Here is a 27,455-nt window from a genome sequence, read left to right on the forward strand (position 1 = left end):
AGAACGGTGATAACATAGTCAAAATAAAAATGTTTCCATATTAATATTTGTCGATCTTGTGTAATCATGTTTCCCCAGCCTGGGCTCGAACCATGGACCCTCTGAACATAGACAACTTTCACCCACCAAGCATCGTTACCTTGCACCCCTAAATAGAAGCATTTGTCACATCAGCAACACTTGTTTTACTGGAATATAGAGAATACTATATAGCATCCTAACAATTACAAGTCAGCCATTTTCAAAATGTTCATTTTTATTAAGTACAGAAAAGAGGCTCAATTTAGCAGTAAACAATCAAAGGCAGAGGAGGAAGAGGCAAGGAGCGGTCAGGGAAAGAGAGAATCGAGAAGGGAGAGAGGCTTGTAGAAAAAGAGCGAAGGGGGGGCCGGGCCTTCAAAGCCTTATTCCAGCCTCATTAGTATTACAATCCACGATTTGGTTTCTCTTTGATGCAGTTAAAACAGCAGACCACTACAAGCGGGGCAACATCAGTATGAAAATATGCTTTAAAATGCAGCAAAAAACTAGCAAATGTGTCTCAAGGCATCAGTTGACACCCTAAACGAGTCAAACATTTTCAACACCGCAGACATGGTCCGTCCCAAGTGGCACCCTATTCCCTATATAGTGTACTACTTTTGAACTGGTCCCTTAAGAATCTGGTCAAAAGTAGTGCACTATGTAGGGAATAGGGTGCCATTTGGGACGTAAACAGCCTCCTCTCCTTTATAAACGTACACCGTTGAAACAGCAGCTCCTAAAAACTGTACAGCCGCTGTTCTGTAGAGGGAAAGCAGAGAGCCAAAGTCAACGTTTTTAGTACAGATATGTACAACACAGGTGGTCCAGATATGGTATGCGTTCAAAATGCCACCCTGTTCCTAACTTCATAGGGAACAGGGTGGCCATTTTCACAAGGCAACCACGACCTTCTGAATAGAAAATCAGATGTTTTGGAATCAGATACAGTAGTCCTCCCATTCTGATCATTTTGTGAGAGTGGAAATTCTCATGATATTGTATCACACCATCTAGCTAAAACCCAAGTAATATATTTTTTCTTTCTCTTGAGGCAAACCTTGTGTGGAACGTTAAACACCACAGGAGAGAACATATGAAACATGGTTATTCAGTAGCATTAGTCATGGTCTGTAGACCCATGCAGGTAACAGAAAGTAGTCAATTAAATTTAGTTCATGGTACTGTCCCCACATTGTGCGAAGTGCTATTACAAAGCTGCTACCTGGAGCGAGACAGCGAAGGACAGGGATGATGTCACAGAACCACTTACGGACCCAGACGGTTCCATTCCGTTCAGTAAGTTTCAGTTGATTCACAGCGGTTCCCAGTTCAGGAAGATTTCATGGAGAATCTATGACAGTTCAAACCTTCTTTATCGTATTCTAGGCAGCTACTCTTCCACACAAACACACAATAAATACGTTTTGTTATTGAAGGAAAGTCAATACTGTACATAAAACAAAACAACTCTGATGTGCTAGTCTAGTGGGAGAGACAGTTGGTGTTCTGGAGATATGATCCATTGGAGGTGTGTAAGGTTTGATCTTAACTCTGACAGGTGTGCATATTCAATCAAACAAGACACAAACTAAAAGACAGGATACTCTCAGAACAAAACGTGTTACTAGGTGTCATCGTTGGTACAGAGAGAAAAGAGGGAGAAGAGAGAGAAAAGACATTGATACTCAAGTGATATCCAGTCAGTAGAAACAAGGAAGCGAATAAGAGAAACATAAGAGTTCTACTGGATTATACCTAGGACACGAGGGTATTCAGCAGCCAGTCTCTAGTGGGTGTTGAGCAGCCAGTCTCTAGTGGGTGTTGAGCAGCCAGTCTCTAGTGGGTGTTGAACCACTAGGTGGAGATGCAGTCATAGTGAAAGCTCTGGCTCGCAGTTGAGGTGTGTGTTTACGTATATGTGTGTTGAAGAGTGTATGCGTTTGTGTGTTTATGTACGTGTGTGCATGTCTGTCTGTATGTACTGCATATGTGCTGCTTGTGGCTGTGGTAGCACCCGGGGATCCTCTAGGGGGCGATCCATGCGTGTCGGAGGCACTCCGCAGCCGTGGCTCTCTTCTCTGGTACCAGGTCTAACATTGGGAGCAGGAAGCTGGAGAAGGTAGCTGCCTCCTCTTTAGACCACTCATACTTCTCTACCAACACCTCCAACAGACCCCAAGGCTTCAGCTTGGTGATGTGCCGGAGGTCCCCTACACAGAGAGAGGGAGTTCACTACACACATACCGCGGAAAGATAAAACAGAAAGACATACAACCTCGCACTTAGACAAGGCTCAACTTTAAATCAAATCAAACTGGATTTGTCACATGCGCCGAAAACAACGCAGTTAAGAAAATATATAATTATAAAGTAAAGAATTTAGAAAATTGAAAACTAACAAATACTTTAAAGAGCAACATTGTGGAGGTTATATACAGGGTGTTACGGTACAGAGTCAATGTGGAGGCTATATACAGGGTGTTACGGTACAGAGTCAATGTGGAGGTTATATACAGGGTGTTACGGTACAGAGTCAATGTGGAGGTTATATACAGGGTGTTACGGTACAGAGTCAATGTGGAGGTTATATACAGGGTGTTACGGTACAGAGTCAATGTGGAATCTATATACAGGGTGTTACGGTAAAGAGTCAATGTGGAGGTTATATACAGGGTGTTACGGTAAAGAGTCAATGTGGAGGTTATATACAGGGTGTTACGGTAAAGAGTCAATGTGGAGGTTATATACAGGGTGTTACGGTAAAGAGTCAATGTGGAGGCTATAAACAGGGTGTTACGGTACAGAGTCAATGTGGAGGCTATATACAGGGTGTTACGGTACAGAGTCAATGTGGAGGTTATATACAGGGTGTTACGGTACAGAGTCAATGTGGAGGCTATATACAGGGGGGGTACCGATACAGAGTCAATGTGGAGGCTATAAACAGGGTGTTACGGTACAGAGTCAATGTGGAGGCTATATACAGGGTGTTACGGTACAGAGTCAATGTGGAGGCTATATACAGGGGGTACCGGTACAGAGTCAATGTGGAGGTTATATACAGGGGGTACCGGTACAGAGTCAATGTGGAGGCTATATACAGGGGGTACCAGTACAGAGTCAATGTGGAGGCTATATACAGGGGGTACAGGTACAGAATCAATGTGGAGGCTATATACAGGGGGTACCGGTACAGAGTCAATGTGGAGGCTATATACAGGGTGTACAGGTACAGAATCAATGTGGAGGCTATATACAGGGGGTACCGGTACAGAGTCAATGTGGAGGCTATATACAGGGGGTACCGGTACAGAGTCAATGTGGAGGCTATATACAGGGGGTACAGGTACAGAGTCAATGTGGAGGTTATATACAGGGTGTTACGGTACAGAGTCAATGTGGAGGCTATAAACAGAGTGTTACAGTACAGAGTCAATGTGGAGGCTATAAACAGGGTGTTACGGTACAGAGTCAATGTGGAGGCTATAAACAGGGTGTTACGGTACAGAGTCAATGTGGAGGCTATAAACAGGGTGTTACGGTACAGAGTCAATGTGGAGGCTATAAACAGGGGGTACCAGTACAGAGTCAATGTGGAGGCTATAAACAGAGTGTTACGGCACAGAGTCAATGTGGAGGCTATAAACAGGGTGTTACGGTACAGAGTCAATGTGGAGGCTATATACAGGGGGTACCGGTACAGAGTCAATGTGGAGGCTATAAACAGGGGGTACCAGTACAGAGTCAATGTGGAGGCTATAAACAGGGGGTACCAGTACAGAGTCAATGTGGAGGCTATATACAGGGTGTTACGGTACAGGGTCAATGTGGAGGCTATATACAGGGTGTTACGGTACAGAGTCAATGTGGAGGCTATATACAGGGGGTACCGGTACAGAGTCAATGTGGAGGCTATAAACAGGGGGTACCAGTACAGAGTCAATGTGGAGGCTATATACAGGGGGGTACCAGTACAGAGTCAATGTGGAGGCTATAAACAGGGTGTTACGGTACAGAGTCAATGTGGAGGCTATATACAGGGTATTACGGTACAGAGTCAATGTGGAGGCTATAAACAGAGTGTTACGGTACAGAGTCAATGTGGAGGCTATATACAGGGGGTACAGGTACAGAGTCAATGTGGAGGCTATATACAGGGTGTTACGGTACAGAGTCAATGTGGAGGCTATATACAGGGGGTACAGGTACAGAGTCAATGTGGAGGCTATATACAGGGTGTACAGGTACAGAATCAATGTGGAGACTATATACAGGGGGTACCGGTACAGAGTCAATATGGAGGCTATATACAGGGGGTACCGGTACAGAGTCAATGTGGAGGCTATATACAGGGGGTACCGGTACAGAGTCAATGTGGAGGCTATATACAGGGGGTACCGGTACAGAGTCAATGTGGAGGTTATATACAGGGGGTACCGGTACAGAGTCAATGTGGAGGCTATATACAGGGGGTACCGGTACAGAGTCAATGTGGAGGCTATATACAGGGGGTACCAGTACAGAGTCAATGTGGAGGCTATATACAGGGGGTACCGGTACAGAGTCAATGTGGAGGCTATATACAGGGGGTACAGGTACAGAATCAATGTGGAGGCTATATACAGGGGGTACAGGTACAGAATCAATGTGGAGACTATATACAGGGGGTACCGGTACAGAGTCAATATGGAGGCTATATACAGGGGGTACCGGTACAGAGTCAATGTGGAGGTTATATACAGGGGGTACCGGTACAGAGTCAATATGGAGGCTATATACAGGGGGTACCGGTACAGAGTCAATGTGGAGGCTATAAACAGGGGGTACCAGTACAGAGTCAATGTGGAGGCTATATACAGGGGGTACCAGTACAGAGTCAATGTGGAGGCTATAAACAGGGTGTTACGGTACAGAGTCAATGTGGAGGCTATATACAGGGTATTACGGTACAGAGTCAATGTGGAGGCTATAAACAGAGTGTTACGGTACAGAGTCAATGTGGAGGCTATATACAGGGGGTACAGGTACAGAGTCAATGTGGAGGCTATATACAGGGTGTTACGGTACAGAGTCAATGTGGAGGCTATATACAGGGGGTACAGGTACAGAGTCAATGTGGAGGCTATAAACAGGGGGGTACCGGTACAGAGTCAATGTGGAGGCTATATACAGGGTGTACAGGTACAGAATCAATGTGGAGGCTATATACAGGGGGTACCGGTACAGAGTCAATGTGGAGGCTATATACAGGGGGTACCGGTACAGAGTCAATGTGGAGGCTATATACAGGGGGTACCGGTACAGAGTCAATGTGGAGGTTATATACAGGGGGTACCGGTACAGAGTCAATGTGTGGGGGCACCGGTTAGTTGAGGTAATATGTACATGTTGGTAGAGTTATTAAAGTGACTATGCATAGATAATAAGCAGAGTAGCAGCAGCGTGAGAGGGGGGGGATTAGCTGTTCAGCAGTCTTATGGCTTGGGGGTAGAAGTTGTTAAAAAGCCTTTTGGACCTAGAGTTGGCGCTCCAGTACCGCTCGCCGTGCGGTAGCAGAGAGAACAGTCTATGACTGGGTGGCTGGAGTCTTTGACAATTTGTAGGGCCTTCCTCTGACACCGCCTGGTATAGAGGTCCTGGATGGCAGGAAGCTTGGCCCCAGTGATGTATTGGGCCGTACGCACTATCCTCTGTAGCACCTTGCGGTCGGAGGCCAAGCAGTTGCCATACCAGGCAGTGATGCAACATGTCAGGATGCTCTCGATGGTGCAGTTGTAGAACTTTTACAGGATCTGAGGACCCATGCCAAATCTTTTCAGTCTCCTGAGGGGGAATAGGTTTTGGAGTGCCCTCTTCAAGACTGTCTTGGTGTGCTTGGACCATGATAGTTTGTTGGTGATGTGGACACCAAGGAACTTGAAGCTCTCAACCTGCTCCACTACAGCCCCGTCAATGAGAATGGGGGCGTGCTCGGTCCTCCTTTTCCTGTAGTCCACAATCACCTCCTTTGTCTTGATCACGTTGAGGGAGTTTGTTATCCTGGCACCATACGGCCAGGTCTCTGACCTCCTCCCTATAGGCCGTCTCATCGTTGTCGGTGATCAGGCCCACCTAACACTGCTGTGTCGTCGGCAAATGTAATGGTGTTGGAGTCGTGCAGTCATGAGTGAACAGGGAGTAAAGTATGGGACTGAGCGAGAAAGTTACCTATGCAAAGACCTTGTATAGGAAAGAGCAAAAAGACAGAAAAACATCACACACACAAACACAGTAAGAAACAGCAGATGTAAAGTTTGTTTACCTTTCTTGGTGAAAAATTCCTTGGAGTATTTTCCTGCTAGGATCAGCTTCCTAGGAACTTTACCCAGCAGCTCAATGATCAGCGCTATGTGGTCTACACACAGGACGAAGAACGGAAGAGGAGGAGACGTGAATAAGACAATACAGACGTCTAGAATCCTCCTCAGGGAGACAGCAGCAGGATGACATGGGATGCCAGTATCTAAAGTAGGGCCCTGTGCTTGGATTTTAACTTTCATTTAAACATTTTTTTTTTTTTTTTATCAAACTGACCCCGTTTCTTTTTATGTCAGACTGTCCTGCACCACCCTCAGACAATTGCTTTTCATTTTGGGGTAATTTTCAGTTGTTGATTAAGCTTAAAATACAGGATAAAATATTGCTATGTCACATTATCGCTCAAAACACAGGTCCATAACTTTGAGGTACAAAATATGACAGACTTTTAAAGGCACAATCTGTAAGATTTAAATAAGAGGGTGGAACATGCCTTCGTCTCTGGTGTAGTCCTGTCCAGAGTGAGGCTCAAACAGGTAGTCTCCTGTAGCCAGCTCAAAGGCCTGGTTAAAACAAAGTCACAACAGTTCATATAAAACACACTACCACAAACCATTGTATAAACACAGTAAAATAACATGGCCTTGTATCATTACTGTCTTGTGCTCTGTGTTTTCCCTCCATAACATCTCTCACATTCCTTTGTGGTTTAACTGCCTTCTGAATGTCAGCACACTGCTCCTGCCCTTCAAGGAAGGCTGATCTCCTGTGTCCTTCAGGGAACGCTCTCCTTTATGCGTCTGTAACTAATGAATAGACCATAGCCAGCCCTTATCGTTGTTTTGAAACGCTCAGTCATACCAGACAGGGTAGACTGATGACTAGCCATCCGGGCAGTTCAATACAGTCTGCTAGGCTAGTTAGACTTACTGAGGCGTTTCAAGTTCCTGGGGGACCTCCTTAGGAAACTAAACCATTTATTAAACATGCTTGTATTTGTAAGTTGTAACACGCATTAATTTTTGTGGTGCAGTGAAATGACTTAGTCAACATCATACAGCCCACCTGACCTGCGGTATTTCTAACAGATGAAAAACACAGAAACAATCCATGTTCATTTCAACTGACAGGAACACAGAAACATTCCATGTTCATTTCAACTGACAGGAACACAGAAACATTCCATGTTCATTTCAACTGACAGGAACACAGAAACATTCCATGTTCATTTCAACTGACAGGAACACAGAAACATTCCATGTTCATTTCAACTGACAGGAACACAGAAACATTCCACGTTCATTTCAACTGACAGGAACACAGAAACATTCCACGTTCATTTCAACTGACAGGCAGGTTTTGGGTTGATATTACATGCAGGAGAAAGAGTGTGTGTGTGTGTGGGTGTGTCCACCCACCATTGCGGCAGTGCTCCAGATATCAGCAGGCGTCCCGTAGCCCGCTCCCATCAACACCTCCAGAGAACGGTACTGACGAGTTTGTATGTCATCTGTAAAGTGTTTGTGCTGTGGGATGGATGGATGGATGGATGGAGATAGAGAGATAGAGAGAGAGAGAGAGAGAGAGAGAGAGAAAGAAGGGTTCACTAATCTGAAATGACTGGCATTAGTAAAACTGTTGCTAATTCAGTCATTAGTTTCATAATGATGAGAAGTGGAACTCCCTGATTAATAATTAACCTCTTAAGGATCAAACTCTTTTTTTCTTTTCAATTTTGGCCTAAAAACAACAAACCCAAATGTAAGTGCCTGTAGCTCAGGACCTGAAGCAAGGATATGCTGATTCATGATACCACTTGAAAGGAAACACTTTGAAGTTTGTGGAAATGTGAAACTAATGTAGGTAGGAAGTATAGAAGGATGCATTTAAACGTTTCTAGTCTGGTCTAGGAGAGAGAACACACACCCCTGCAGAATGGGTGCCAAGGAGACCCACTACTATTTCAACACCATCTTTCAGAATGTCTGATGTACTCACCACCCAGCAGGCGTTCCCCAGGTCAGCGATTTTGATCTGGATTTTGTCTGCATTGAGAGGTTCCAGAGGGTTGACCAACAGACTTCCTGCTGCTACTTTATCTAGAGACGAGAGAGAGAGAGAGAACGAGAGATGGACAAGGAGAGAGGAACACAATGCATTAGCCAAGTGAACATACCTACATGACCAAAAGTATGTGGACACCTGCTCGTCGAACATCTCATTCCAAAATCATTGGCATTAATATGGAGTTGGTGCCCCCTTTGCTGCTATAACAGCCTCCACTCTTCTGGGAAGGCTTTCCACTAGATTTTGGAACATTGCTGAGGGGACTTGCTTCCATTCAGCCACAAAAGCATTAGTGAGGTTGAGCACTGATGTTGGCCGATTAGGCCTGGCTTGCAGTCGGCGATCCAATTCCTCACAAAGCTGTTCGATGGGGTTGAGGTCAGGGCTCTGTGCAGGCCAGTCAAGTTCTTCCACACCAATCTTGACAAAACAATTCTCTATGGACCTCGCTTTGTGCATGGGGCGGCAGGTAGCCTAGTGGTTAGAGCGTTGGACAAGTAACCGAAAGGTTGCAAGATTGAACCCCCGAGCTGACAAAGTAAAAATCTGTCGTTCTGCCACTGAACAAGGCAGTTAACCCACTGTTCCTAGGCGTCATTGAAAAAAATGATTTGTTCTTAACTGACTTGCTTAGTTAAATAAAGGTAAAATAAATAAAAATGGTCATGCTGAAACAGGAAAGGGCCTTCCCCAACTGTTGCCACAAAGTTGGAATCACTGAATCATCTAGAATGTCAAGATTTCCCTTCACTGGAACTAAGCGGCCTAGCCTGAACCATGAAAACCAGCCACAGACCATTATTCCTCCACTACAGTTGGCACTTTGCATTGGGGCAGGTAGTGTTCTCCTGGCATCCGCCAAACCCAGATTAGTCCGTCGGACTTACAGATGGTGAAGTGTGATTCATCACTCCTGAGAACGCGTTTCCATGAAGCTCCTGACGAACAGTTATTGTGCTGATGTTGCTTCCAGAGGCCGTTTGGAACTCATTAGTGAGTGTTGCAACCGAGGACAGATGATTTTTACTCACTTCAGCACTCGGCGGTCCTGTTCTGTGAGCTTGTGTTGCCTACCACTTCGCGGCTGAGCCGTTGTTGCTCCTAGACGTTTTCACTTCACAACAACAGCACTTACAGTTGACCGGGGCAGCTCTAGCAAAGCAGAAATTTGACGATCTGACTTGTTGGAAAGGTGGCATCCTATGACGGTGCCACGTTGAAAGTCACTGAGCTCTTCAATAAGGCCATTCTACTGCCAATGTTTGTCTATGGAGATTTCATGGCTGTGTGCTTGACTTTATACACCTGTCAGCAACGGGTGTGGCTGAAATAGCAGAATCCACAAATTTGAAGGGTTGTCCACGAATGTTTGTATCACAGGAGGTTGGTGGCACCTTAATTGGGGAGGATGGGCTTGTGGTAATGACTGGAGAGGAATCAGTGGAATGGTATCAAACACATCAAATACATGGTCTCTTGGTGTTGATGACATTCCATTTGCCCTGTTCCGGCCATTGTTATGAGCCGTCCTCCCCTCAGCAGCCTCCTCTGTTATATATATAGTTTATTGTGACGTTGTGCTGTCCACAAAAAGCCCCTGTGAAGAGAGGAAAGAGAGGAGGAGGAAAACGAAGAGGAGATTGAAAGAGGTGATATTAGAAGCACTTAGGTTAGTGGGGAGACTAACATACCGCCGCGGCCACAGATAACCCTACAGATACCGCCGCGCCCACAGATAACCCTACAGATACCGCCGCGCCTACAGATAACACTACAGATACCGCCGCGCCTACAGATAACACTACAGATACCGCCGCGCCTACAGATAACACTACAGATACCGCCGCGCCTACAGATAACCCTACAGATACCGCCGCGCCTACAGATAACACTACAGATACCGCCGCGCCTACAGATAACACCACAGATAACCCTACAGATACCGCCGCGGCCACAGATAACGCCGCGCCTACAGATAACCCTACAGATACCGCCGCGCCTACAGATAACACTACAGATACCGCCGCGCCTACAGATAACCCTACAGATACCGCCGCGCCTACAGATAACCCTACAGATACCGCCGCGCCTACAGATAACCCTACAGATACCGCCGCGCCTACAGATAACACCACAGATACCGCCGCGCCCACAGATAACCCTACAGATACCGCCGCGCCTACAGATAACACCACAGATACCGCCGCGCCCACAGATAACCCTACAGATACCGCCACGCCTACAGATAACACCGAGCCCACAGATAACCCTACAGATACCGCCGCGCCCACAGATAACACCAGATACCGCCGCGCCCACAGATAACACTACAGATACCGCCGCGCTCACAGATAACACTACAGATACCGCCGCGCCCACAGATAACACTACAGATACCACCGCGCCTACAGATTAGAGGTCGACCGATGATGTTTTTTTTTGCCGATACCGATACATATTATTGGAGGGCCAAAAGGCCGATGCCGATTAATCGGCCGATTATTATTATTATGCTTTTTTTTTTACAATATATATATATATGTATATGTGTATATATATATACACATATATACATATACATATATATATATACACATATACACATATATATATATATATATATATACACATATACACATATACATATATATATATACACATATACATATATATATATATATACACATATATATATATATATATATATATATATATATATATACACACACACACACAGCTGAAGTGACAACAATACTGAAGAGGCTGCTTAGGAGACAAATACTCTCAACTGTTTGAATAATAAAAATAGAGTTTAAATTACCTGTGATGAATGCTGAAAACAAAAACTGTAATTTCTATATGCAGGAAATCCTATTTTAATAATGGGCATGGTAAGAATTGACTACCAAAGTGCGAGTCATAATTCCCATGACACCTAGCAAAATCTGAAAAGCGGTTCCTTCATTTATTCCATAGGATATTTTTAGATTAACTTAAAATAAGGTCTGTGTTTGGTTTAGGCTTACACCACCTTGCCAATTTTATAACTGTGTAGATATCCATTGGATATAACTCTGATCAATATAAGCGAAGATCAATTTTTTTGTAGAGTGGATTTATGAAAATATGTTGACAAACGTTACCTAGTGAGATTTACACGGGTATCAAAACGTCGAGGCGGTTTAAGCACAAAACACAGACCTTATTTGAAGTAGATCAAGACATTCTCTATGGAAGACATGAACGGTAAAATAACGAAGGAACCCCTTTCAAGTTCAGCCGCAAGTTATTGCAGGAATTATGACGCATCGACTATTTCTCTCTAAACCATGTACCTTTGACTATTACGAGCCTGCTGCTGCCTACCACCGCTCAGTCAGACTGCTCTATCAAATATCAAATCATAGACTTAACTATAATATAATAAACCTTAGGTCATTAATATGGTCAAATCCGGAAACTATCATCTCGAAAACATTATTCTTTCAGTGACATTCGGAACCGTTCTGTATTTTATCTAACGGTGGCATCCATAAGTCTAAATATTCCTGTTACATGGCACAACCTACAATGTTATTTCATAGTTCCGTAAAATTCTGGCAAATTAGTTCGCAACGAGACAGATTCTGAATACCCTGATTCTGCGTGCAACGAACGCAAGAGAACTGACAATTTCACCTGGTTAATATTGCCTGCTAACCTGGATTTATTTTAGCTAAATATGCAGGTTTAAAAATATATACTTCTGTGTATTGATTTTAAGAAAGGCATTGATGTTTATGGTAAGGTACAGTCGTGCAACGATTGTGCTTTTTTTTCCGCAAATGCGCTTTTGTTAAATCATCCCCATTTGGCGAAGTCTGTCGTCTTTGTTAGGAAGAATAGTCTTCACAGTTCGCAACAAGCCAGGCGGCCCTAACTGCTGCATTTACCCTGACTCTGTTTGCAAGAGAAGTGACACATTTTCCCTAGTTAAAAGAAATTAATGTTAGCAGGCAATATGAACTAAATATGCAGGTTTAAAAATATATATATTTGTGTATTGATTTTAAGAAAGACATTGATGTTTATGGTTAGGTACACGTCGGAGCAAAGAGTCCTTTTTCGCGAATGCGCACCGCATCGATTATATGCAAAGCAGGACAGGCTAGATAAACTAGTAATATCATCAACCATGTGTAGTTAACTAGTGTTTATGATTGATTGATTGTTTTTTTTATAAGATAAGTTTAATGCTAGCTAGCAACTTACCTTGGCAACGTAAAGCAGGTGGTTAGAGCGTTGGGCTAGTTAACGTAAGGTTGCATCCCCAAGCTGTCAAGGTAAAAATCTGTCGTTCTGCCCCTGAACAAGGCAGTTAACCCACCGTTCCTAGGCCGTCATTGAAAATAAGGATGTGTTCTTTAACTGACTTGCCTAGTTAAATAAAGGTTCAATTTAAAATAAAAAAAAATACAAAAATCGGCGGCCAAAAATAACGATTACCGATTGTTATGAAAACTTGAAATCGGCCCTAATTAAATTGGCCATTCCGATTAAATCGGTCGACCTCTACTACAGATAACCCCACAGTTAACACTACAGATACCGCCGCGCCCACAGATACCGCTGCGCCTACAGATACCACTACAGATACCGCCGCACCTACAGATAACACTACAGATACCGCCGCGCCTACAGATAACACTACAGATACCGCCGCGCCTACAGATAACACCACAGATAACACTACAGATACCGCCGCGCCTACAGATAACACTACAGATACCGCCGCGCCTACAGATAACACCACAGTTAACACTACAGATACCGCCGCGCCTACAGATAACACTACAGATACCGCCGCGCCTACAGATAACACCACAGATACCGCCGCACCCACAGATAACACCACACCATCAGCTGGAGTGTATTCAGTGGGGTGAAACATTCAGAATGTTGCAGATAGACATGTAAGGAGTAGATCTGATGATCATTTAATCTACATGTTAGAGAGACGTGTGATCTACATGACATCTCTGTTCCATCTGAATGTTCTGTAACGCTGCAGCTTCCTAATGAAGTACCCAGCAAAGTGTCCCTTCACCACCACTAACCGTTCCTCTCCTCCTCCTCTATTCCAGGCATCACCTCAGTCTCCATCTCCTTCTCTGGTCCTTTACACTCCTCCATCTCTCTCTCCTTCCCCAGCTCTCTCCCTTGTTTACCGTCTGTACCGGGATCGTGTGGGTCACCGGGACCTTTGCCGTTGTACTCTGGGTAAGTTGCATTGACCGGCAGGTCCTGACCCTCCGTGCTGGCGTTAAGTATGTTGGCTTTCTGTTGGTCCTCTTCGTCTTTCTCCTCTTCTTCCTCGGTCCTCTGTACCTCCTGGCTCGCCGTGTCCTCCACGGCGTGGCCGTTGCAGGTCACCTCCATCCTGCTCTCCTCCTCCCGCTCCTTCTTCTTCTCTTCCTGTTTATCTGGACCTGGGTCAATGCAACAGATCAGTCAGTCACACGAATAGTAATCAATACACTGCCGTGAGCGCCAAACAGAAGAAAACGGCCTGAAACAGGGAAGGTACTACGTCAACTTATGCAATAAGAACTGGCAGAAATGTTTTGCTGTAGCGTGCCCTAATGTACACAATCCAAGTCACCAAATCTGGTCCCATGATCTATGGTAAAAAAAAAGATATGCCTTTCAGTTCCTTAAAAAACAAAAAGGAAACAGAATCTAATAGAGGTACGCAGCATCCTTCTGATCTAGATTAAAGGTGAAGCACAGTCCCCGGGTGTTTACCTGCTGTGACATCATTAGCCATGTCCTGTAGCGTGTCAGACGAGGGTGGAGGGGCATCTGCAGTGGTCTCTTCCTCCTCCTCCTCCTCCTCTCCTCCTTCCGGCGCTCCCTCCATCTCCTGAATCCTCTTCTCTAACATCTCTGCCTGCTTCTTCTGTTTCTTCTTCATCTTCTTCTTCTTGTTCTTAGACATCTTCACCGTCTGAGGGGCGAGGAGAAGGGCAAGGACCAGAGGAGAAGGTCAAGGACCAGAGGAGAAGGTCAAGGACCAGAGGAGAAGGGCGAGGAGAAGAGGGGCGAGGAGAGTTGAGGAGAGGGGCGACGAGAAGAGAGGGGGGAGAGGAGACAGATAAGGAGAGGAGACGGATAAGGAGAGGAGACGGATAAGGGGGAGGGGATGAGGAGAGTAGGGGGTAGGGAGAGGATGGATAAGGAGAGGATGGATAAGGAGAGAATGGATAAGGAGAGAATGGATAAGGGGGAGAGGGATAAGGAGGGATATAGATAAGGGGGAGGGGGTAAGGAGAGGATATGGGTAAGAGGAGGATATGGGTAAGGAGAGGATATGGGTAAGGAGAGGATATGGGTAAGGAGAGGATATGGGTAAGGAGAGGATATGGGTAAGGAGAGGATATGGGTAAGGAGCGATTATGGATAAGGAGCGATTATGGATAAGGAGAGAATGGATAAGGGGGAGAGGGATGAGATGAGGAGGGGGTAAGGAGAGGGAGATTAAAATAAAAAATAGGAAGAGAGAAGAAGAAGGTTTAAGGTTTGGACTACTGTACCATTTTTGTAAAACCATTGCTAAGTGTGATCAGAACCACCCACTCCAACACATTATCTGGTAGATACAGCTGGTAGCAGCTGTATGCTTTTAGAAATAACACAATAAGACTGATAGACTCACTGGTTTGGGCGCTGGAGCTGTGCTCACTGTGAAGAGAGAACATTTTAGTCAGTGTTATATCCTCAGCAAAATAACGACTAAACCAGCAGCAAAGGTGATATGTAAAATCTGCCTCAGTAATTAGCATGCAGTTTCAGCAGTACAGTGTGTATGTACTTTGTGTGTGTGTGTGTGTGTGTGGGCGCACACGTGCTCTGATTCACACACAGCTGTTCTGATACCCTCTCCAGTGTCGTGGACCAGCGGGACTCGCACACCATCCCCAACCCCGTCTGAGAGACGGATGATTATTTCTGCACCAAAACCCAGTGACTCACTGAACACCTATTTTTTTTATAGCCTTCGTGGCTTTGAATAATGGCCTGTTCTCTCCTGTCTTCTCCTCTCTGTTGAATAATGGCCTGTTCTCTCCTGTCTTCTCCTCTCTGTTGAATAATGGCCTGTTCTCTCCTGTCTTCTCCTCTCTGTTGAATAATGGCCTTTTCTCTCCTGTCTTCTCCTCTCTGTTGAATAATGGCCTGTTCTCTCCTGTCTTCTCCTCTCTGTTGAATAATGGCCTGTTCTCTCGTGTCTTCTCTCTCTGTTGCATAATGGCCTGTTCTCTCGTGTCTTCTCTCTCTGTTGCATAATGGCCTGTTCTCTCGTGTCTTCTCCTCTCTCTGTTGCATAATGGCCTGTTCTCTCGTGTCTTCTCCTCTCTCTGTTGCATAATGGCCTGTTCTCTCGTGTCTTCTCTCTCTGTTGCATAATGGCCTGTTCTCTCGTGTCTTCTCCTCTCTCTGTTGCATAATGGCCTGTTCTCTCGTGTCTTCTCTCTCTGTTGCATAATGGCCTGTTCTCTCGTGTCTTCTCTGTTGCATAATGGCCTGTTCTCTCGTGTCTTCTCTCTCTGTTGCATAATGGCCTGTTCTCTCGTGTCTTCTCTGTTGCATAATGGCCTGTTCTCTCGTGTCTTCTCCTCTCTCTGTTGCATAATGGCCTGTTCTCTCGTGTCTTCTCTCTCTGTTGCATAATGGCCTGTTCTCTCGTGTCTTCTCCTCTCTCTGTTGCATAATGGCCTGTTCTCTCGTGTCTTCTCTCTCTGTTGCATAATGGCCTGTTCTCTCGTGTCTTCTCCTCTCTCTGTTGCATAATGGCCTGTTCTCTCGTGTCTTCTCTCTCTGTTGCATAATGGCCTGTTCTCTCGTGTCTTCTCCTCTCTCTGTTGCATAATGGCCTGTTCTCTCGTGTCTTCTCTCTCTGTTGCATAATGGCCTGTTCTCTCGTGTCTTCTCTCTCTGTTGCATAATGGCCTGTTCTCTCGTGTCTTCTCCTCTCTCTGTTGCATAATGGCCTGTTCCTCTCGTGTCTTCTCTCTCTGTTGCATAATGGCCTGTTCTCCTCGTGTCTTCTCTGTTGCATAATGGCCTGTTCTCGTGTCTTCTCTGTTGCATAATGGCCTGTTCTCTCGTGTCTTCTCTCTCTGTTGCATAATGGCCTGTTCTCTCGTGTCTTCTCCTCTCTCTGTTGCATAATGGCCTGTTCTCTCGTGTCTTCTCTGTTGCATAATGGCCTGTTCTCTCGTGTCTTCTCCTCTCTCTGTTGCATAATGGCCTGTTCTCTCGTGTCTTCTCTCTCTGTTGCATAATGGCCTGTTCTCTCGTGTCTTCTCCTCTCTCTGTTGCATAATGGCCTGTTCTCTCGTGTCTTCTCTCTCTGTTGCATAATGGCCTGTTCTCTCTCGTGTCTTCTCTCTCTGTTGCATAATGGCCTGTTCTCTCGTGTCTTCTCCTCTCCTGTGGCATAATGGCCTGTTCTCCTCGTGTCTTCTTCTCTGTGCATAATGGCCTGTTCTCTCGTGTCTTCTCCTCTCTCTGTTGCATAATGGCACTGTTCTCTCGTGTCTTCTCTCTGTTGCATAATGGCCTGTCTCTCAGTGTCTTCTCTCTCTCTGTTGCATAATGGCCTGTCTTCGTGTCTTCTCTCTCTGTTGCATAATGGCCTGTTCTCTCGTGTCTTCTCTCTCTGTTGCATAATGGCCTGTTCTCTCGTGTCTTCTCTGTTGCATAATGGCCTGTTCTCTCGGTCTTCTCTGTTTTGATAATGGCCTGTTCTCTCGTGTCTCTCTGTTGCATAATGGCCTGTTCTCTCGTGTCTTCTCTCTCTGTTGCATAATGGCCTGTTCTCTCGTGTCTTCTCTGTTGCATAATGGCCTGTTCTCTCGTGTCTTCTCTCTGTTGCATAATGGCCTGTTCTCTCGTGTCTTCTCTGTTGCATAATGGCCTGTTCTCTCGTGTCTTCTCTGTTGCATAATGGCCTGTTCTCTCGTGTCTTCTCTGTTGCATAATGGCCTGTTCTCTCGTGTCTTCTCTGTTTGCATAATGGCCTGTCTCTTCGTGTCTTCTCTGTTGCATAATGGCCTGTTCTCTCGTTGTCTTCTCTGTTGCATAATGGCCTGTTCTCTCGTGTTTCTCTGTGCATAATGGCCTGTTCTCTCGTGTCTCTCTGTTGCATAATGGCCTGTTCTCTCGTGTCTTCTCTGTTGCATAATGGCCTGTTCTCTCGTGTCTTCTCTGTTGCATAATGGCCTGTTCTCTCGTGTCTTCTCTGTTGCATAATGGCCTGTTCTCTCGTGTCTTCTCTGTTGCATAATGGCCTGTTCTCTCGTGTCTTCTCTGTTGCATAATGGCCTGTTCTCTCGTGTCTTCTCTGTTGCATAATGGCCTGTTCTCTCGTGTCTTCTCTGTTGCATAATGGCCTGTTCTCTCGTGTCTTCTCTGTTGCATAATGGCCTGTTCTCTCGTGTCTTCTCTCTGTTGCATAATGGCCTGTTCTCTGTGTCTTCTTCTCTGTTGCATAATGGCTGTTCTCTCGTGTTCTCTGTTGCATAATGGCCTGTTCGTGTCTTCTTCTCCCGTGTTGCAGTACTGGGCCATGTCTCTCGTGTCTTCTCTGTTGCATAATGGCCTGTTCTCTCGTGTCTTCTCTGTTGCATAATGGCCTGTTCTCTCGTGTCTTCTCTCTCTGTTGCATAATGGCCTGTTCTCTCGTGTCTTCTCTGTTGCATAATGGCCTGTTCTCTCGTGTCTTCTCTGTTGCATAATGGCCTGTTCTCTCGTGTCTTCTCTGTTGCATAATGGCCTGTTCTCTCGTGTCTTCTCTGTTGCATAATGGCCTGTTCTCTCGTGTCTTCTCTGTTGCATAATGGCCTGTTCTCTCGTGTCTTCTCTCTCTGTTGCATAATGGCCTGTTCTCTCGTGTCTTCTCTCTCTGTTGCATAATGGCCTGTTCTCTCGTGTCTTCTCTCTCTGTTGCATAATGGCCTGTTCTCTCGTGTCTTCTCTCTCTGTTGCATAATGGCCTGTTCTCCCGTGTCTTCTCCTCTCCCTGTTGAATAATGGCCTGTTCTCGTGTCTTCTCCTCTCTCTGTTGAATAATGGCCTGTTCTCGTGTCTTCTCCTCTCTCTGTTGAATAATGGCCTGTTCTCTCCTGTCTTCTCCTCTCTCTGTTGCATAATGGCCTGTTCTCTCGTGTCTTCTATGTCTGTTGAATAATGGCCTGTCTGTTGAATAATGGCCTGTTCTCTCGTGTCTTCTCCTATGTCTGTTGAATAATGGCCAGTTCTCTCGTGTCTTCTCCTATGTCTGTTGAATAATGGCCTGTCTGTTGAATAATGGCCTGTTCTCTCATGTCTTCTCCTCGGTCTGAGGCTGTTAGAGTTAGCGCTACTTCAGCTCTCCCTCTCAATGTCACCCCTATCATTACAGATGGATCAGCATCAGACAGCTAGATAAAAGGGTCGTTTCATCACTACACCAGAACAACGCCCAGTCTCATCTCAACCCATATATACCATCAACTACTTTTATCATCAATCTAAACGTTAGGCTCAGTCTTTAGATATCAAGTCTCTTAGTAAATCGTCAGATGATTTGCCTCTGATGCTTGTGTCTGAATTTCCCTACAAAACTCTTGATGTACCAGCAAAACAGGAATCCAGACAATGAATGAATAACCTCAATGTTTTTCCCTCTTTGTTCTGATCATTCTCCTAGACTGGCTGGTGATCCCAGACTGAAAAGCTGAATGTCTGGCTTGACTTGGCAGGGCTCGCTCTTTTTGTTCAGAACATTGGGACAAAGCACCATACAAAAAAATATATGATCCTTTGAAGAGCTTAGAATTAAGAGCTTCGAGTGAAAAGCACTAATTAATACAATCTCATTATTCACCAGCATGCCAAGCCCTGACGGTAATGGTATTATGTCCATGTTGATACAGCTTTCCAACACTGCACCGTGTTCATTCAAAATGGTGGATGTGAGGGGTCCGTTACCAGCAGCCATCTTCCTGACATAGTGTGTGTACCTGCAGATCCAGAGGGGGGTGGAGCTCCAGTCCTCTGCCACTCTGTTGCCTCGGCAGCCATCTTCTTGATGTAGGGCTCGTTGACCGTCAACAGGATGTTCTCTGGCTTGATGTCTGTATGGATGATCTTACACTTGGAGTGAAGGTAGTCCAGGCCCTGGAGAACCTACAGGAGGGCAGAGGATCAGTAAGACCACGGCTGTATCGAAGGGTTTCAACATTGAGGAAACTCCTGGAACCATGGAAACTTTTGGTAAAGTTCCTGGAATTTTAAACCCACTTTCAATAACAATTACTAACAGTTTCAGCGTTAAAATTCTGTAGAGTTGAATATTTGTTTTTGCAATCAACATAACCTGGAACGCATCCAACCAGGAACAACCCCAATGTTGTGTGAGAAATAAGTAGTTTTGTTTTACCTGTCGAATGATGCTCTTGACGCAGGGCAGAGGAAGGCCCTGGTAGTTAGACTTGATGATCCACTTCAGCAGGTGATGACCCAGAACCTCAAACACCATACAGACATCTGACAGGAGAGGTCAAGGACTAGTACAGGACTAGTACAGGGCTAGTACAGGACTAGTACAGGACAAATACAGGGCTAGTACAGGGCTAGTACAGGACAAGTACAGGGCTAGTACAGGACAAATACAGGGCTAGTACAGGGCTAGTACAGGACTAGTACAGGACAGCAAGGGAGAGGTGGGAAGCCTAACTCAACACACACACCCCCTTGTCATTCACCCTTATGCATTTGGCTTACACCTACGCAATATAACATTTCAACACCTAAAAGGTTCTGCAAAGAACCAAGATGGAAGTGGGCACACCAACCCAGAACTCATTACCAACAAAAAACTAGGCATGCTGGGACGGAGTCTGGGCGTATTGCCTGGACACCCAGCTGTGATCAGGATGTAACGCTCCCTAGCTACGACGGATAGAGAAACGGTCAGTACATTTGTGCATCTGTTTGTGTCCTCTAGCTGGAATGTGTTGTGTTGCCAAACGTCCAGACAACGCTGGCCAAACGTCAGCCACGCAGGGACACATCTGTGAACCACCAATAGTTAGTGGCAGGACTTGGGCAATTAATCTTTTCAGGCTCATAATACTGACCAATAGTGACACACTGACCCAAGTGAGTACTGAGTACATGGAATATTCTGGTTCTCTCTTGTTGTCAGTTTTCATACTATGTTGAACAGCAGTGTTGTCGTGGACGTTAAACTGAGGATACGAGTTCCGTTCATGCCAGAGATCTTGAAGTCATCCAGTAACTGAACCACCCTCTCCCTGCTGGGGTCCTTCTGGTCTGTGTTCCTGACCTGGAACACACACATTAATACTAATCATATTGAGTAGGAGTGAGTGAGTGAGAGAGGAAGTGAGTGGAGTGAGTGAGTGAGTGAGTGAGTGAGTTCCTCACTGATCTCAGCAGCTTGATCTCATCCAGGGCTGTCTCAGTGTAATGTTCTGCACTCTTCACCACCTTCATGGCCACAAAACACTTCCCCCTTGAAATAACAGGACAACATATGTTACACACTGAAACACACACAGTGAAACACCAATAAGCCTTTACCACATTAACAGGCGTTTACTCAGCACCATCTACAAAGACAGAACTTACTGAATGTCCCAGGCCAACCACACGGTGGAGAAATGTCCCCAGCCCAGCTTCCTGATCACATGGTATCTACCATTGAACAGGTCTCCTATCTTCACATGGTGGTAACCTCCTGCAATAGTAACACAATAGTTGGATGTGTGTGTGGTACCTCTACAGTAGTCGGTGTGTGTGTCTGTGTGTATCATACCTCTACAGTAGTCATTGGGGTCTTCCTGCTCCTCATCGTCAGAGCCCAGTATCTCCTCATCCTGGTCTGGGAGAGGAGAGTCATTCTGCTGGGATGCAGGGTCTGGTCTGGAGAGAGAGAGAGAGAGGATGGGGACAGGAGGGAGAAAGATTAGACAAAGCTCATCTTTTTCATTCAAATCGCAGAAATGTCTCTAATTTTGTGCACACATTTATTTACATCCCCATTGGTGAGCATTTCTCCTTTCCCAAAATAATCCATCCACCTTACAGGTGTGGCATATCAAGAAGCTGATTAAACAGCATGATCCTTACACAGGTGCACCTTGTGCTGGGAGAATAAACGGCCACTTCAAAATGATCAGTCTCCAAGATGAGGGAGCGTGCTATTGGCATGGTCTCTAATAACGCCCCAGTGGGTGTGCCTGGCTGCAAAGTTCATGTGCCTATGCCCTCCCAGGCCCACCCATGGCTCCGCCCCTACCCAGTCATGTGAAATCCATATTTTAGGACATGATGACCTAATTTCAAAAAACTGATTTCCTTACATGAACTGTAACTCAGTAAATTATTTGAAATTGTTGTGCATGTTGCGTTTATATTTTTGTTCAGTATATATATACACACACACACACACACACACACACACACACACACCAGAACAAAGCCCAGTCTCATCTCAATCCATAGATACACTATATATACACAAAAGTATGCGGACACCCCTTCAAATTAGTGGATTCGGCTATTTCAGCCACATCCGTTGCTGACAAGTGTATAAAATTGAGCACACAGCCATGCAATCTCCATAGACGAACATGGTCAGTAGAATGGCCTCACTGAAGAGCTCAGTGACTTTCCACGTGGCAATGTCATAGGATGCCACCTTCCGAACAAGTCCGTTTGTCAAATGTCTGCCCTGGTCAACTGTAAATGCTGTTACTGTGAAGTGGAAACGGCTCAGCGGCGAAGTGGTAGGGCACACAAGCTCACAGAACGGAAACACTGAGTGCTGAAGCACATAAAAATCATCTGTCCTCGGTTGCAACACTCATTACCAAGTTCCAAACTGCCTCTGGAAGCAACATCAGCACAATAACTGTTTGTCAGGAGCTTCATGAAATGGGTTTCCATGGCAGAGCAGCCGCAAACATGCCTAAGATCACCATGCACAAAGCCAAGTGTCGTCTGGAGTGGTCATTGGACTCTGGAGCAGTGGAAACTCTCTGGAGTGATGAATCACACTTCCCCATCTGGTAGTCCGATGAACGAATCTGGTTTTGCCAGAAAACGCTACCTGCCCCAATGCATAGTGCCAACTGTAAAGTTTGGTGGAGGAGGAATAATGGTCTGGGGCTGTTTTTCATGGTCGGGCTTTTCCCTTCCAGTGAAGAGAAATTTTAACGCTACAACATACATTGACATTCTAGATGATTCTGTGCTTCCAACTTTGTGGCAACAATTTGCGGAAGGCCCTTTCCTGTTTCAGTATGACAATGCCCCCCTGTGCACAAAGCGAAGTCCATACAGAAATGGTTTATTCGAGATCGGTGTGGAAGAACTTGACTGGCCTGCACAGAGCCCTGACCTCAACCCCATCAAACACCTTTGGAATGCCCAACATCAGTGCCCGACCTCACTAATGCTCGTGGCTGAATGGAAGCAAGTCCCTGCAGCAACATTCTAACATCTGGTGGAAAGCCTTCCCAGAGGACTGGAGGCTTTATAAAGACAGGCACATTTAACAGTTAGGCTATTGATTATAGACCTAATTAAAGTTGGGGTTTCCTCTCCTCAATTTAGTTGAAAAATTAAGGCAGGGGCTGTTTCCTCCCCTCCTAACTCTGCTGCTGCCTCCGCCACATTGTTCTCAACACCAATATGCTGGTTAACTTTGGTACTATGCACATAGCAACATAGGGAAAGGCGCCAATTCAACGGCACAGATTGTTTCAGAACCGCGACCAGCAACGTGGGTGAAAATGCATTTGTTTTAAAATATATTTAGTGTTGCACCATTATTTTTTTTACATAATATAACCATATACAATTTCAGTATCATGTCTTAAGAGTGATTGGCTGTGCCATCAGTGGCCTCCGCAATGGATCAGTCCACTGAGACAGGTGTGAATCCAACGGGTGTCTTGCGCACCATGAAAACATATATTTTCGACTGCTTGACTAGAGTAATCTGTCGACCAAATAATGGACCAGTCAACTAAATGGGGTCAGTCCTAGTTTACTATATACACAGTCAGCCCACTGAGCCCAGTGGAGTGGAGAGTCCGTAAGTAGTGAGACTGAAGTAGCTTATTAAATGGAAATGTCTGTTTCTCTGTGCTCTACTTTATAATCATCGGTCTGTAATGGATGGGGGGGCTTGGCAAATATCAAAAGAAACGTGGCTTTTCTCTGCAACTTCACTATTGCACTTCGTTATTATGAGTGATGGCACTGGAGGAAATGGCTGCCGTCTTATCGGCTCTTAACCAATCGTGCTATTTTGTTAGTTTTTTCACGTTGTTCGTAACTTGTTTTGTACATAATGTTGCTGCTGCCGTCTCTTATGACCAAAAATAACTTCTGGACATCAGAACTGTGATTACTCACCTCAGATTAGACGAAGAGTTTATCTTCAATGAGTCGGACGGGAGGGAGATACTACAGATACCCGACCAGACCCAGATCCCCGTCATTCAATGGAGAAGGAAACTGAGATTACGCTGAAAAATATCAGGGTGCCTTGTGAGGATAAGGCGACGAGTGGCTAATCTGCCTTTGCCTTCCGTCCTGCTAGCTAACGTTCAATAGATGGAAAATAAATTGGACGAACTGAAAGCACGTATATCCTACCAACGGGACATTAAAAACTGTAATATCATATTTTTCACCGAGTCGTGGCTGAACGACGACATTATGAACATACAGCTGGCGGGTTATACACTCTATCGGCAGGATAGAACAGCAGCCTCTGGTAAGACACGGGGCTCGGGGCCTATACATATATGTAAACAACAGCTGGTGCACAATATCTAAGGAAGTCGCAAGATTTTGCTGCCCTGAGGTAGAGTATCTCAAGACAAGCTGTAGACCACACTACTTACCTAGAGAGTTTCTGTATTTTTCGTAGCTGTTTACATACCACCACAGACCGATGCTGGCACTAAAACCTCACTCAATGAGCTGTATACCGCCATAAGCAAACAGGAAAACGCTCATCCAGATGCGGCACTCCTAGTGGCCAGGGACTTTAATGCAGAAAACTTTGAATCAGTTTTACCTCATTTCTAATCAGCATGTTAAATGTGCAACCAGAGGGAAAAAACCTCTAGACCACCTTTACTCCACACACAAGAGACGCGTACAAAGCTCTCCCTCGCCCTCCAGTTGGCAAATCTGACCATAATTATAACCTCCTGATTCCTGCTTACAAGCAAAAATTAAAGCAGGAAGCACCAGTGACTCGGTCTATAAAAAAAGTGGTCAGATGAAGCGGATGCTAAACTACAGGACTGTTTTGCTTTCACAGACTGGAACATGTTCTGGGATTCTTCCGAAGGCATTGAGGAGTACACCACACCAGTCACTGGCTTTATCAATAAGTGCATAGATTACGTCGTCCCCACAGTGACTGTACATACATACGCCAACCAGAAGCCATGGATTACAGGCAACATCCGCACTCAGCTAAAGGATAGAGATGCCGCTTTCAAGGAGTGGGACTCTAACCCAAAAGCTTAGAAGAAATCCCGCTCTGCCTCCCGACGAACCATCAAACAGGCAAAGCGTCAATATAGGAATAAGATCAAATCGTACTACACCGGCTCCGACGCTTGTCGGATGTGGAAGGGCTTGCAAACTATTACAGACTACAAAGGGAAGCACAGCCGAGAGCTGCCCAGTGACACAAGCATACCAGACGAGCTAAATCACTTCTATGCTTGCTTCGAGGCAAGTAACACTGAAACATGCATGAGAGCATCAGATGTTCCGGATGACTGTGTGATCACACGCTTATCGGCTGCAGAGAGCAAGACCTTTAAACAGGTCAACATTCACAAGGCCGCAGGGCCAGACGGATTACCAGGACGTGTACTCAGAGCATGCGCTGACCAACTGGCAAGTTTCTTCAGTGACATTTTCAACCTCTCCCTGTCTGAGTCTAATACCAACCTGCCTAAATGACTACCGACCCGTAGCACTCACGTCTATAGCCATGAAACGCTTTGAAAGACTGGTCATGACTCACATCAACACCATTATCCCAGAAATCCTAGACCCACTCCAATTTGCATACCGCACCAATAGATCCACAGATGATGCGATCTCTATTGCACTCCACACTGCCCTTTCCCACCTGGACAAAAGGAACACTTATGTGAGAATGCTATTCATTGACTACAGTTCAGCGTTCAACACCATAGTGCCCTCAACGCTTATCACTAAGCTAAGGACCCCGGGACTAAACACCTCCCTCTGCAAAGACCGAGCACGCCCCCATTCTCATTGACGGGGCTGTAGTGGAGCAGGTTGAGAGCTTCAAGTTCCTCGGTGTCCACATCACCAACAAACTAACATTGTCCAAGCACACCAAGACAGTCATGAAGAGGGCACAATAAAACCTATTCCCCTCAGGGGACTGAAAAGATTTAGCATGGTCCTCAGATCCTCAAAAGGTTCTACAACTGCACCATCGAGAGCATCCAGATGGGTTGTATCACTGCCTGGTATGGCATTTGCTCGGCCTCCAACCGCAAGGCACTACAGAGAGTAGTGAGTACTGCCCAGTACATCACTGGGGCCAAGCTTCCTGCCATCCAGGACCTCTACACCAGGCGGTGTCAGAGGAAGGCCCTAAAAATGGTCAGAGACTCCAGTCACCCTAGTCATAGACTGTTCTCTCTGCTACCGCACGGCAAGCGGTACCGGAGTGCAAAGTCTAGGTCCAAGAGGCTTCTAAACAGCTTCTACCCCCAAGCCATAAGACTTCTGAACAGCTAACCAAATGGCTATCCAGACTATTTGCATTACCCCCCCCCCCCTTCACTGCTGCTACTCTGTTTATTATCTATGCATAGTCACTTTAGTAACTCTACCTACATGTACATATTACCTTGACACTGGTAAACCCTGTAGATAGCCCCACTATTGTTATTTACTGCTGCTCTTTACCTCTAAATATTAGTCTAGTATACAAATTAATAAACGTCAGATTGGAGAGGAATTCCGAAAAAAATACAGATTCCGATTCTGACACTAAACCATTCACACCAAGTCAGATTCGTTTGTCCCTCCATTTTCCTGAACAATTTGCATAACACTTTTTTGGTTACTACATGATTCCATGTGTGTTACTTCATAGTTCTGATGTCTTAACTATTATGTAGAAAATAGTAAAAATAAAGAAAAACCCTGGAATGAGTAGGTGTGTCCTAACTTTTGACTGGTACTGTATAAACATCTGTGACAGGCTATATGAAGATTACATTGATAACCATTAGAAAACAGAAAGACTTGCACACAACCTGTCCATAGCCTAATGATCAGCTGTTGATCCATTTTAGTGAAGCAATGGGTGGTTATGTTGACAGTGTTTTATCTAAATCTGGGTAACCACTTATTGATAAGGGTAAATGCAGGCGGGTATTATTTTTCTCTGTCTTTTAGGGTTGACTATAGCATAGGTGCTCACCTAGATTCACTTTAGCAGGCCTATAATATATAGCCTAATTAAAAGGCTATACGAACGAAGGCATTAATATTTTCGTCTTCACCGTTCCCTTCTTGCGTAATTCAGGCATCTTGGCTGGCCCATCTCTTCCCACTAACTCTAGCACTTGAACGAGTAGCCTATATATAGACAATCAACAGCAATATAGTTTGAAACTTATTTCAAGCATTTTTTTTCAACTAAGGCCTATTTGAGGAGAGAAGCGTCGATCCATCCTAAAAAAAAATAGGCTACAGCGTTGGCAACGAACAGATCGGGCGGTTTGAGTGGCGTGTAACCCAGCTCCGCTGTGATGTGTAACCCAGCTCTGCTGTGATGTGTAACCCAGGTGATGTGTAACCAGCTCTGCTGTGGCGTGTAACCCAGGTGATGTGTAACCCAGGTGATGTGTAACCCAGGTGATGTGTAACCCAGCTCTGCTGTGGCATGTAACCCAGCTCTGCTGTGGCGTGTAACCCAGGTGATGTGTAACCCA

At 45.3% G+C, this 27,455-nt stretch overlaps 1 protein-coding gene across 3 annotated transcripts in view; it reads right to left on the reverse strand.

Annotated features, from left to right (window-relative positions):
* Nucleotides 1-238: 238 nt before the first annotated feature.
* Nucleotides 239-27,455, reverse strand: part of LOC115207366 (SRSF protein kinase 1) — a 65,227-nt gene continuing 38,010 nt past the window's right edge. For 2 of the 3 annotated variants that reach the window (XM_029774389.1, XM_029774390.1), the window contains 14 exons: nucleotides 21,251-21,357; nucleotides 21,064-21,172; nucleotides 20,860-20,947; nucleotides 20,671-20,758; nucleotides 19,850-19,956; nucleotides 19,431-19,596; nucleotides 15,083-15,108; nucleotides 14,173-14,374; nucleotides 13,485-13,856; nucleotides 8,320-8,420; nucleotides 7,740-7,847; nucleotides 6,815-6,884; nucleotides 6,326-6,418; nucleotides 239-2,234 (listed from right to left, as the gene is read on the reverse strand). In XM_029774389.1, coding sequence (XP_029630249.1) covers nucleotides 2,050-2,234; nucleotides 6,326-6,418; nucleotides 6,815-6,884; nucleotides 7,740-7,847; nucleotides 8,320-8,420; nucleotides 13,485-13,856; nucleotides 14,173-14,374; nucleotides 15,083-15,108; nucleotides 19,431-19,596; nucleotides 19,850-19,956; nucleotides 20,671-20,758; nucleotides 20,860-20,947; nucleotides 21,064-21,172; nucleotides 21,251-21,357 — 1,822 coding nt within the window. In that variant the 3' untranslated portion in view covers nucleotides 239-2,049. The remainder of the gene's footprint in view (nucleotides 2,235-6,325; nucleotides 6,419-6,814; nucleotides 6,885-7,739; nucleotides 7,848-8,319; nucleotides 8,421-13,484; nucleotides 13,857-14,172; nucleotides 14,375-15,082; nucleotides 15,109-19,430; nucleotides 19,597-19,849; nucleotides 19,957-20,670; nucleotides 20,759-20,859; nucleotides 20,948-21,063; nucleotides 21,173-21,250; nucleotides 21,358-27,455) is intronic. The other variant, XM_029774391.1, reaches the window with a different exon arrangement.

This window comes from Salmo trutta, chromosome 14 (genome assembly GCF_901001165.1).
Source record: "Salmo trutta chromosome 14, fSalTru1.1, whole genome shotgun sequence".
In the NCBI taxonomy this organism is placed as follows: Eukaryota; Metazoa; Chordata; class Actinopteri; order Salmoniformes; family Salmonidae; genus Salmo; species Salmo trutta.